This window comes from Schistocerca serialis, chromosome 2 (assembly GCF_023864345.2).
Source record: "Schistocerca serialis cubense isolate TAMUIC-IGC-003099 chromosome 2, iqSchSeri2.2, whole genome shotgun sequence".
NCBI lineage: Eukaryota > Metazoa > Arthropoda > Insecta > Orthoptera > Acrididae > Schistocerca > Schistocerca serialis.
The window spans coordinates 344436506-344449289 of record NC_064639.1 but is presented as its reverse complement, the minus strand read 5'-3'; the positions used below and the strand labels follow the sequence as shown (position 1 = coordinate 344449289).

General features: G+C 39.4%; 1 protein-coding gene across 1 annotated transcript in view; it reads right to left on the bottom strand.

Annotated features, from left to right (window-relative positions):
- The window catches only part of LOC126457148 (uncharacterized), a 458596-nt gene extending 455264 nt beyond the window's left edge, over positions 1-3332 (bottom strand). Inside the window, exon 1 of the mRNA XM_050093218.1 lies at positions 2700-3332. Within this exon, the coding sequence (XP_049949175.1) occupies positions 2700-2822 (123 nt within the window). The 5' untranslated portion in view covers positions 2823-3332. The remainder of the gene's footprint in view (positions 1-2699) is intronic.
- Between the last annotated feature and the right edge of the window lie 9452 nt (positions 3333-12784).

Genomic DNA, 12784 nt, shown 5'->3' with positions numbered 1-12784 from the left:
ATTCATTTTTCAATCGACTACTTCAAGTTGCCATACTTTTTATTTATTATTCGAAACATACAGGCCTATTTTATTTAGGCTACTTGCTTTTGTGGTACGACATCCTTCAGGCAGTGCTATTACTAAAAGGCAATAGCTTCTGCCTAGTCTGAAGGCTACAGTGTTCCTATTTGAAACAGATTCCCCACAGAACATAAAACACAAAAGTAACAAGAATTTTACAACAATTATTGAAAGACTTTATTGAATTATTATAAAATGAAAATGATAGGGTCTGTATGGCATATACATATCAACTATATACCTGCACAGAATCTCACATTGTTATGTAACAGTGGAGTGAGAGAGAATATGAAATATGTGTGGACGTATCAGACAAGATTATATCAGTTCCCTGGTAAAAACACGTATATTATGAAAATTTACACATAAGTATAGACTGAGCCTCTAAAATAAAGAGCAACACGAATTCTGCTGCCTAGGGGTACTCAGAGCAGCCTAGTACACAATGTCAGACGAGTAGACCCAATTTAACTGTTTGTCATTGAAACATCACTAGAATGAAGTAAAAGATAACCATTTAAACATCTCAAAAGTACACAGATTTGTCATTACACTGTGAATCAATTTTATCAACTGTGACAGTTGATGACGGGTACTTTTGTTGATTACAGCAACACTAAATTATCTCCTGACAGTGTACAAAATCTCAGAAAATCAATTTCATTTCATATAACTTGAACTACTTTTATCAAACCATTCATTTACATAAATGAGTAATAAACAAGTACTCTATTCTATTACAAATTACAAAACAATTGACAAAGTTCATCATATCCATTTCTTGAAGCTATTTGTGCCAGAGTTTCCTTATTTACATTTTTGCACTTTTTTATTGCAAGAAATTCAGAATATTTTATGTCCTTTAATTCATTTAATTCTTTTATCACTGTGTTATCCTTTTTCTTTATTCTAATAAATAATCGTTCAATCCGTTTTAGAGTATCTGCAACTTCTTTTTTCCCTCCTTCTTGGGCAAAATGTAATGGTGTTTTTTTACCTGTTTTGGTTCTTGCATTGTATACTGCACCATGTTGCAATAAGGTAGACAATATTTCATGATGCCCAAATTTTGCTGCATAATGCAATGGAGTAATGCCATTACTGTTGCTCAAATTAATACTGGCCCCATTTTTAAGCAAAACATTAACAATAGGTAAATGGCCTTTCCAAGATGCATACACAAGCGGTGTTTCATACTTGATGCTTCTGCTGTTAACAGGTGCCCCTTCTTGCACACATTTTTCAATTTCAGCACACTTAGCTCTTTTCACAGCTTGAAACAGCTTTTCAATAGATCGCAGTAAAGCATTTATATTCTCATTCCTTTCCACATCACACTCTGGAACGGTAATGTTATGAAAGTAGGGATGGGGCTTCAAATCATAATAAGCACCATTCTCTAACAAGATTCTAGCAACTGCTGAATCACCATACTTTACAGCTAGGTGCAGAGCTGTTTCATCGTTACTTCCCTTTGCATTTACATCTGCTCCGTTTTCAATGAGAGCTTTCACGCTACTAAGTTTCGAGTTCAGCGCCTGTGCATCCGAGTGTCCTGACTTTTTCAGGACGACCTGGGTTCCCTCATCTGTTGCAAAGTGAAGTGGCGTCCAGTCTGTGTTGTCAGTTGCATTAACTTTGGCACCTCTCGCCAAAAGGTATTTAACTACTTCGGTGTGCCAGAAGTCTGCTGCGAAATGCAATGGTGTAATATGCCTGTGAGCCCTTGCATCAACTACAGCACCACCGCTGATCAGAAGTTTTACAGAATCCAAGCTGTCGGCGTAAGCTGCGCTATGCAATGGCGTCCACGTTCGCTCCTCAGTGGCATTAACGTCTGCTTTGTTTTTGATCAGGATGTTTACTACATCGGCGAAATCTTGTTCAGCAGCAACGCTCAAGGGTGTTACTCCACTTCGATCCCTCGCATTTACGCTAGCGCCTTTCGCAATCAGAAGTCTAGCAGTTTCCGCTGGGTATCCACTTTGAGCTGAACTGTGCAAAGGAGTCCATCCGTCGACATCTTTCGCGTTGACATCTGCTCCACTGTTAATCAAAAACTGGGTTACTGCGGCTTGTCTGTTTTGGATAGCCACATGCAATGGTGTGAAGCCTTCCAGGTTCTTTGCATTAATCGTGGCCTTGTTCTGGATCAGGAACTTCGTTATGTTGACATTTCCCTTTTCTGCTGCGAAATGCAATGGTGTGTTACAGTCTGAATTTCTGGCATTTACAACAGCACCGTTTTGTACAAGAAATTTGGCTACGTCTTCAAAATTCTGCACCACAGCGAAAAACAATGGTGTGGCTTTTATATTGTCCTCGGCATTCACGTCTGCATTCGCAGCAACAAGTGCCTTCACTACGGACAAATGGCCGTGCTTTGCTGCCAGATGCAGTGGAAACGTGCTAGAGCTACTCTTGGCGTTCACATTAGCACCAGCAGCGATCAAAGTGAGCGCGAGATTCGAGTCAGCATTATCAGCTGCTAAATGTAACGGCGTGATGTCCCGCTCCATCTCCTCGGACAATGGAGCATGACAAGACGCCCGTGCATTTACATTACAGCCCCGAGCGATAAGCGCTTTAACAATGTCCAAATGGCCTTTCTTCGCAGCAATATGGAGCGGTCGTACCTTGAAGGCATCTGCGGCTTCGGCGTCAGCTCCTTTCGCCAACATTTCCATGACATCTTCCAAGTTGCCGGCACCTACAGCAGCGTGGAGCGCTGTTAATATGATGCCGCTGCTCGTGTACATTGTTCACATACTATGTTGCCGACACTAACGCAGAGAAACAACGCACTCGCACACCTCTTTCTGAACACCACTCTTACGCATCAACAATTGCTTGCGATAAAAATCCCTCGACATAAGCAATAGAACAAATGAAAACACGCCATCCGCCCAGCCCAGTTACTCCCAACATGAGCCACTAGTCTACGTCGATAATGCAGAAGCGAGAAAAAATTATCTACAAAAGTGGCCAAACTGATACTATCGGAAAATAACACTGCGTTCATTGAACAGTCTTATTTAAATAATATTGGGAAATAGATATAGGTGCAACGACTATTCAAACCACACACTACTCTCCATCGTGATTTATCTCCTGTTGTCCTCCATTGAAAACAGTGCGCACAACTTTGAATTTACTGAAAGCCGCTGCCAACTGTCGAGACAGTTGCCTACGGGCAAACGCATCGCTCTTTCCCTAACACACGGCTGTACCTTTATTTACATGGGTGAGCTTGTTTAGGAAGAGCTTGTTTACACCCTAACGAGTTAAGGAAATGACGTCAAGCTGAAATAGTCGAGCGTCTGCGAAGTACGGCGAGATATCGATCGGCGGGTAAAAATCGAACTGACCTGAAAGTAGCGGGAGAGTCGTCTGCTGGGTAGTTACTGGTTAGTTAAATTAAATTGTTTGTTCGTTGTGACTTGTGAGGGTCTGTAGTGGTTGGATGTCAGACGCTTTCTTTATGGAGAAGTCTGCGAATATGCCGGCTGACCGTGTTACAGACCAGGAAGTAGACATGTTCGAAGGGTTGATGAGGTTATCACTAAAGGGTCTGACTTCGTCGTTGTAGTACATTCAGTTTGGAAAATGTATGCGCAGTACAATAAATTCTTGCAGTTGGATCTTCCATGTTGCATCTAAGCAATTGACAAGTTACAAGTACTGTTTATAAGAGAGTTGCAGTTAAAGATCACCTTCTGTGTGACATCAAAATACGTTAGTAGCTGGAATTTTCTCTTTCCTAAAAAATTAAGTATCACTTGCGGGCGAAGTTATTCGAAAAAATCTTGTCATTGTAAACCTATTCAGGTCACACAGTTGTCTTCCAGCGGAGGAGAGGCAATATTGTGGTCACTCCTCTGTACCTCATTCTCTTGCGAAAAGTATAACTTAATCCACACACAATAAATGCACAGATGTGGTAGGCCCTACCGTTACAAATGTTGCTGTGGCACATTACCTGGATGTGGAACATCGAGGTATGTTAAGTGAAAACATTTACATTGGTACATAGTATGTACAGGTAATTATTTTAAAGAAAATAATCCACTTTTGCCTTCTATACTTACAGGCAGACCACATCAGTCCAAGGAAAAAATATAATGGATAGAAATGAGAGTGAGCTCCGCTACAGTTTCAGGCAGATGTGTTTCTATTTACCAGTTTTTCTGTGCAGTGAGCAAATGATCACTGGCTGTTATTATAGATGCAGGAATGTTTTGTCTAACAACTTCCCCATAAATAATTTGATTCCTTTGTATTGTGTTACAGGTTATCAGGATTCCTAAAGCAAGAATTGAGGTCAGAATTTCTGTTGATATACTGCTACTAGATCTTCATCTTTGGGGTATCACAAAATTTCTGCACAAATTTTCCTTACCAATGGATCGTTCCGTGTAATGTTCCCCAGTTTCTAGTGTTGTATGTCAGATTTATAACTTGTCGGTTAACTTCCTTGTTCCTATGATAAAGAAGTTGGGCTTCTGAGATTGTGTGCTTTGGTTTTTTGCTCCTCACTGCTGGTGTCCTCTGAACTTTGCAATACAGGGCTAGTATGAGCAAAGTAACTACCGCTCAGACCAAGCCCAAGTCTTGTCAAGACAAAGGGCCATTTCTATAATCTTTGTTCAGCTCTTGGAACCTCCTCTCCACATTCGATGGCACAGAAGTGGCTATTTCCACCTTGAATAGACGTAATGTGCTATCAGGTCTCGTAAGATGAACCAAATAGTAAGTCTCTGGACATACCACTTCCCACACAAAACAATCGCTCATCCATTTCTCACTGAGCTTCTGGTAAGTTCAGTTAGCACCAAAGAATACCTTTTCATTACCTTATTCATAGACCTTTCTGTGTTGTTAATATGCAAGAAGCGATTTGCAAGATTTGATTACTGAATTTTTCCAACAATTTTTAAAAAGCCTAGGGGAAAAGCTGTTAACTAAAATTTTAGTAACACCTGTCAATGTTTTGCCCACTGTGTGTCTAAGGAAAAAATGTTTCAACCTTTTATTCACTGATTCACCACTATTAGTTGTATTAATATTGTTTTACTTGTTCTCACAAACTGTCAGCCAGCTTGGAGACACTGATAGCCAGTGCTTATCAAGATTAGCAAGTGCATTGTTATTTGTTATAAATACTGCCAGTTTTAAGCTTTTATTTGTTTGTCCTTTGAATCATTTTTGTACAAGACATGCACGCACACACAATTCATGTTGGACAATTCGTAGCATGATGTGATTTGATGGGAATGTACAAACATTATTTTAAATAGTTATTTTATTTTAGTTCCATTTCTTTCTGACATGCATACAAAATTCATACCTGGTTGGCACAAATAAAGTAGAGCACACAATTTGCTTATTTTAAATGGTATATACACACAACTATTTTACATTAATGTTTACTTCTTAAATTCATTCCTGCAATTGATTTATTTCTTTTCACTCATACATGGCAAAAATTCTGATTCTGTGTAAAACAATGATCAAGCAGGAAGATTTTCAGAGTTGTATAAAATGAAAACGGAGACTTACCTGGTGGCAGTTGTATAGTTGGGTGCATTTGTTGAATGGTGAGTTTTTGAAGGTGGAGGCACACATATTTTGAACATGAAGTTTCATTTATTGTCTTGTACCATGTTCATTCACATTTTTGTTGAATTTGGTAGTATTATTGCGTACAAACTTACATGTTTCTGATATGTAGAGACTGCCAACAGGAAGAGTGAGTGAACTTTGGGAGAGAAGTCCACAGTTGTCAGATGGCTTTGCCCTGTTCATTATTCTTACAGCTCTCTTCCAGGTGAGCGGAATGTCTGATATGTGGAGTCCCTCGGGAATAGGATACCATACTGCATTACACTATGAAATTGCACGTAGTATGCAGTGCGAGCGGTTTCTGCGCTTGTGCGGGATGTAAGGATATGGGGTCGACAGAAGCGTCCGATCCAAGGGGTCGGCTTTGACACGTGACGTAAGGGTGTTGTCGTGTGTGACGTCATGACGGCGCGGAGTTTGGATTGAGTGTGGCTGTCTCCAGTTCCGTTTTATCTTATTTTATTTACTTTTCTGATCTGTTTGTTCTATCTCGTGAATTTTTTTAAATTTAAAAACGCTTATTACTTATTTTAATTATCTGTTTCCTTGAATTTCTGTTTTAGTTTATTATATTTATCTTTCTGATCTGTTAGTTCTATCCCGTGAGATTTTTTTTTTTAAAGACAAAAAACACTAATCAGCTACTGAAGCATCTTTATCTTCTATGGGTTGCAGGGGTTACGACCCCTGGGGAGGTGGGTGGGTATTCATGCATGGCTGTCTTCACTTACACGTTGTAGCTACGCAAGGCGTCTAAATTTGTTTATATTTAGTTTGCCCCCCACCCAAAACACCCCATTTCCCGCGCTTGTCCCATTAGTGTCATTAGGCTTCTTGTGGAAAGTGTGTGTGTGTTTGTTTTTGTTTCCGCCATATTTGTGATGTCATGGGTCAAAGCAGACGGGTGGGATCGGACGCTTCCTTATTTCCAGGATATGTAAGGCACAGCAAAATTGGTTCAGCTTACTGTTCATTTTGCTGATGTGTGTTTCCCACTTTATGGTGTCCTGGATTCACAGACTTAAAAAAACTTGTTTCTGATGTGGCGGATATTGCAGAGCCATTTAGTTCCATACGGGCTTAAGTTTTATGCTTCCCAGGTGGAAGTTTAGGAAGATTGTTTCCTTTGTATTGACTATCAGATTACTTCTGTCAAACCAATCACCCAGCTCATCTGCACTTTGTTATGGCCTCTTGCAGCCCATGGCCATTTCTGGTGATATTCAAAGGTACTGGTGTCATCTGCAGAGAGTGTACTGGTAGTGGTGCTGGTGTTAAACAGTAAGTTGTTAATATAAAGAAGAAACAGAATTGGTCCAAATATTGAGTCTTGGAGCACACCTTGTGCAATATTGCCTTAGTCAGAATACAAAGTTTCAGTATGTCCATGATCATTTTCTGTTACTGCAATTTTTTATTTCCTGATTGAGATATATGATCTGAACCTGCCTTTGGTGTCATATGACTGCAGTTTAAGTAGAATATTGTGGTGTACAACGTCAAATGCCTTTGACAAATCTGGGAAGATGCCAACTGCTTTTTGTTTTTGTCTAGGTGGAATGCATGTACTCATTTATTCCTGTTTTTGTGGATTTATTTTTCCTGAAGCTATACTGAGCATCTGAGAGGATTTGGTTCTTTTCCAAAAAGTTTATTATTCTTTGATAAATTACTCTCCAGAAGTTCACCAAACATAGGTAGCAATGATACAGGTCTGTAATTTTCCACATTATTTTTCTCACTTTTCTTAAAGATTGCTATAACTTTTGCCACATTCAGACGAGCAGGAAATGTACCTGTCATCAGTGATGGGTTGTACACATTAGAGGAGACACCTCTTTTATTTATGCAGTTCTTTCAGATGAAATCTGGAATGTCATGGATTCCAGATGATTGTTTTTAAGGCTCTTTGTGCTTAATGTAATTTCATCAGCAGTAGTTTCCCAGAAGAATACAGTGCCTACAGAAGTTTTTATTTTATTTTGTTTATTGCATGTGGGTGTGGGCCTGTTCATATTTGGTAGTAGTTGCTTTGCAATACTTCCATGGTAATTGTTGAAAATATTTGCAGTTTCTTGTGGATTAATAACCTTGGAACTGTTTGTGGGCAGTGTTGCATTTTCATGTTCATGAGGCTGCTGATTTGTTTTGTTTCTTATGATACTCCATACTGCCTTGGCTTTGTTTTAGGATGTTGCCACATAGTTGTCATTTGTGTGGCTTGTGCTACTACTTTTTTAAGAATTCTGAAATTTGCTTAATACAAGGGTTAGAAGTTAAATAGTGGCAACTATTTATTCACAATTGATACAAAAGTTAAATGTTTGCACCTGTTATTGTCCTTCAAAGTAGTCAAGTGTTGTGTAGAACCCGTTGCCAGTGATGTGGAAGGTGTTGTAGCCTGTTCTGTCGATGGTGCAAATGGAGTGGTCTACTGCTGTCAAATCTACACCGTATAGTAACACTGGATGAGACATGGGACACATTGCACGAGCCAAAACTGAAACACCAATCCAATGAATGGCGTCATTATGGGTCGCCGTGAAAGTTAAAAGTGCATCAGAGCCCCAGAATGGTGAAAGTTATGGTGATTCTCGCTTACAGCTGTGATGGTATTATCCTAACATGTTCAGTTTCTCCATTGCAGAGTGTCAGTGCACAGTATTACTGTTTATTTCTGGAGCATCACCTGCGACCAGCTTTGCGAAAGAAGCAGCAACACTTTCTGTGCAACCCAGCCGTCATTTTGCACGACAATGCATGGGTGCATACAGCGCAAGCTGTAGCTGCTCTGTTCGGTCAGTGGGACTGGGAAGTACTGTACCATCCACCATACTCCCCGGACTTAAGTCCTTGTGACTTTGATTTGATTCCACTTCATGGTATTCGCTTCAGAACTGTTCCAGAGATTTGACAGGCAGTAGACCCCTCCATTCCCACCATGAACAGAACAGACTCTGCTAACGGTGTACTATGCCTTCCACGTCGCTGGCAACAGGTTCTACACAATGCTGGTGACTACTTTGAGGGACAGTAACAGGTGCAAACATGTAACTCTTTTGTATCGGTTGTGAATAAATAGTTGCCAGTATTTAAGTTCCAACCTCGTATCTCTCTGTTTTAAGTATATATCTCTAACGTCGATCAGTTGTAGAATTTTGGAACACGTATTATGTTCGAGTATAATGACTTTTCTGGAGACTAGAAATCTACTCTGTAGGAATCAGCATGGGTTTCGAAAAAGATGGTCGTGTGAAACCCAGCTCGCGCTATTCGTCCACGAGACTCAGAGGGCCATAGACACAGGTTCACAGGTAGATGTCGTGTTTCTTGACTTCCACAAGGCGTTCGATACAGGTCCCCACAGTCGTTTAATGAACAAAGTAAGAGCATATGGACTATCAGACCAATTGTGTGATTGGATTGAAGAGTTCCTAGATAACAGAACGCAGCATGTCATCCTCAATGGAGAGAAGTCTTCCGAAGTAAGAGTGATTTCAGGTGTGCCACAGGGGGAGTGTCATAGGACCGTTGGTATTCACAATATGCATAAATGACCTTGTGGATGACATTGGAAGTTCACTGAGGCTTTTTGCAGATGATGCTGTGGTGTATCGAGAGGTTGTAACAATGGAAAATTGTACTGAAATGCAGGAGGATCTGCAGCGAATCGACGCATGGTGCAGGGAATGGCAATTGAATCTCAATGTAGACAAGTGTAATGTGCTGCGAATACATAGAAAGAAAGATCCCTTATCATTTAGCTACAAAATAGCAGGTCAGCAACTGGAAGCAGTTAATTCCATAAATTATCTGGGAGTACGCATTAGGAGTGATTTAAAATGGGATGATCATATAAAGTTGATCATCGGTAAAGCAGGTGCCAGACTGAGATTCATTGGAAGAATCCTAAGGAAATGCAATCCGTTAACAAAGGAAGTAGGTTACAGTACGCTTGTTCGCCCACTGCTTGAATACTGCTCAGCAGTGTGGGATCCATACCAGATAGGGTTGATAGAAGAGATAGAGAAGATCCAATGGAGAGCAGCGCACTTCGTTACAGGCTCATTTAGTAATCGCAGAAGCGTTACGGAGATGATAGATAAACTCCAGTGGAAGACTCTGCAGGAGAGACGCTCAGTAGCTCGGTACGGGCTTTTGTCAAAGTTTCGAGAACATACCTTCACCGAAGAGTCAAGCAGTATATTGCTCCCTCCTACGTATATCCCGTGAAGAGACCATGAGGATAAAATCAGAGAGATTAGAGCCCACACAGAAGCACACCAACAATCCTTCTTTCCACGAACAATACGAGACTGGAATAGAAGGGAGAACCGATAGAGGTACTCAGGGTACCCTCCACCACACACCGTCAGGTGGCTTGCGGAGTATGGATGTAGATGTATTTCAACAGGTCTCTCTTCCTTCCGCGAGAAACCGTTAAGCCTGTTATCCACAGCTTCTTTTGATTTAATATGTTCCAGTTTGAGAGGGGAGCAATATTGACGTGATACAAGAATGTATTTAAGGAAGATTTTGTTTTTTATCCATATCAATTGCTTTGTATAGTTCCTTCCATTTTTCTGGTGCTAGGGAATCGCTTGAGGTTTTCATATTTTCACTGCTATAACTTCTTACTTTAGTTGTGTACTTTTTGTTGCAACTTGGAGGGAGGACATTTGTAAGGCAGAGGACTTCAGCCCTGTGATCACTACAGCCTGTATCCATACGATCTACAGCCTGGTAGTAGCAGTTTATAAATACCTGGTCTAGAGTTGTTTTGGTGTTATTTTTGCATGTTGTGGGGAAAGTTACTGTAGTTTTTAGACTGAATGAGCCTTAGAGGTTGAATAGGGATTTTCTTGCATAAGGCAGAAAATCAGTATTAAAGTAGCCACAGAAAATAAGTACTTTTTTGTTTTGGTGAAGCTTTACAGTGTTAAAGGTGTTTGAGGAAGGCATATATATTGTCTGTTGGGGAGCAGTAAAGCATGCAGTCATAATATTTGTTTCTAGAATTTCAGTAGCAGCTAATTCAAAATCCTTCTCTCTCTTTAAATAACTAGACTGATCAAAACTTTAATATTTTAAGGATATATACCTTTCTGATTTTTCTGAAATAATGAGATGCTAATTTGTAGCTCGGATGTGATCTGGCTTCAGTCAGTGTTCTGTAATGCATATGACATTTACATATTCTAAGTCTGTTGTAAATAAGAGTTCAGTGTCTGCAAACTTGTTTGTTATTGATTATACATTGTGGTGTCACATAGAAATGTTATTTCTCTACACTTCTGGTGGATGTGGCATACTATATTATTGCTTACAGTTTCTTTGGCATTGGTTGCCTGGATAGGAGGCTTGGCCATAAAAAAAAGTTTTTTGAGATAAATGTGCTACACTCATTTGCATTTTCAGTATGTTTTATACAGTATTTGTCTTTGGGGAAAATGTTTTCATTCCTGATTTTGGTTCTCTATAACTGAGTTGTATTATGGAGGCACACAGTGCTTTTCCTTTCTTTGCAGTCTCTGAAATGAAATTTGCAATTTCTCATGTCCCAGTATTAAGTGAAACCAGTTTCATGTATAAAAGTGTCTGTGAAATTCACTTGCTTTCATTATGGTAATAGTCATGAATTTTGAACACAGTCTGTAGATCTGCGAATTTATGCTGGTCACTTCCATGTTTATGTGACCAGTTTGGAAGTTCATGTCTGAAAAGGCACAACCACTAAATACATTTCCTTCAATACAGTGGATGATAGTTTGGTCTTTAAAGCTTTTATTAGATATTGGCTATTGCTGCAGGTAACATCGTTTGTTCCTGTTACCGTAATCTCGGGGTACATGTTTTGGGAGTGTTTTGGTTAACATTTTTTAGTACAAAACTTTCATTTGATTGGGGGTAAAAATAGCCTGGTACGGCTAAATTTTCCTTCTATATGATGGTTGCTAATGAAGTCAGCAAAGGTAAATCATGGACAGAGGCAGTGTTCCTTCAGTTGCCTGTATCTTGAACTCAGGTAATGGGCTTCTTGAATTGAATTTGTATTTTCCAATCAAACAAAGAATACACCAACTATTAAATACTATATATTACAGTTCACTACCATGAAAAATAATGGAATGTCATATTTCATTGTTTTCGAGTGAACATATCCTACCATATTACTTTGCCCTTGTACTGATAATATACAGTCTGGATCCACGCCACCGCTATGGTCGCAGGTTGGAATCCTGCCTCGGGCATGGATGTGTGTGTTGTCCTTAGGTTAGTTGGGTTTAAGTAGTTCTAAGTTCTAGGGGACTTATGACCTCAGCAGTTGAGTCCCATAGTGCTCAGAGCCATTTGAACCATTTTGTACTGATAATAAAAGGGCAATCGCTGCACTTCAGTCTCATCTGGAAAAAAAAAAAAAAAATCCCTTATCCCTAGATTCTTTTCTCCCCACATTAATTTGATTCTGTAACACAACTTGGTCAATAGGGCCTAATGGTTTTCTTTAACTTGGAGCCAGATTTGTAAGTCGATACAGTGGAATCTGTCTGTTAGGTATAACATCATGCTCATATGATCTTGTTTGTTTTCCCCAGCAAAGTTAAAGTGTACAAAGCTGGAAAATGTTAATCAATACAATTTCGTGATGTTCATTTGCAGCAAGTGTGTCTGTTTCTGTATTAAATCTTGTTCACTCACTCCCTCCCTTACAACAAATAAGCTGTGTGTGAAAAGGCTTTTCATTTAGAAACGTGTATCAACTCAAATAAAATTTATATGCAGTGTTCATTTAGGTCCCCCCCTCCCGTTTCAATACGCATGCTATATTTTAATTAAGGTATTAGTATGCCCTATTGGAATCAATAAGTTCAATTATGTATTTATCATTTCCTTTGCTGATCAATCATATGAGCTAAATATATCACATTAGAGGGAATAAGAATGTTTGTATCATCTTTGTCAGAGAATACTCTTGTATATACTTTGTTCCTGTAAGCTTTCCTATAATCTATTGTTCAAATTGACTAGTAGTTATGGTGTTAAAATGTTATATTACTGTATATGTCAATGTGTTTAGAAAAGTAAGTTTAATGTATTT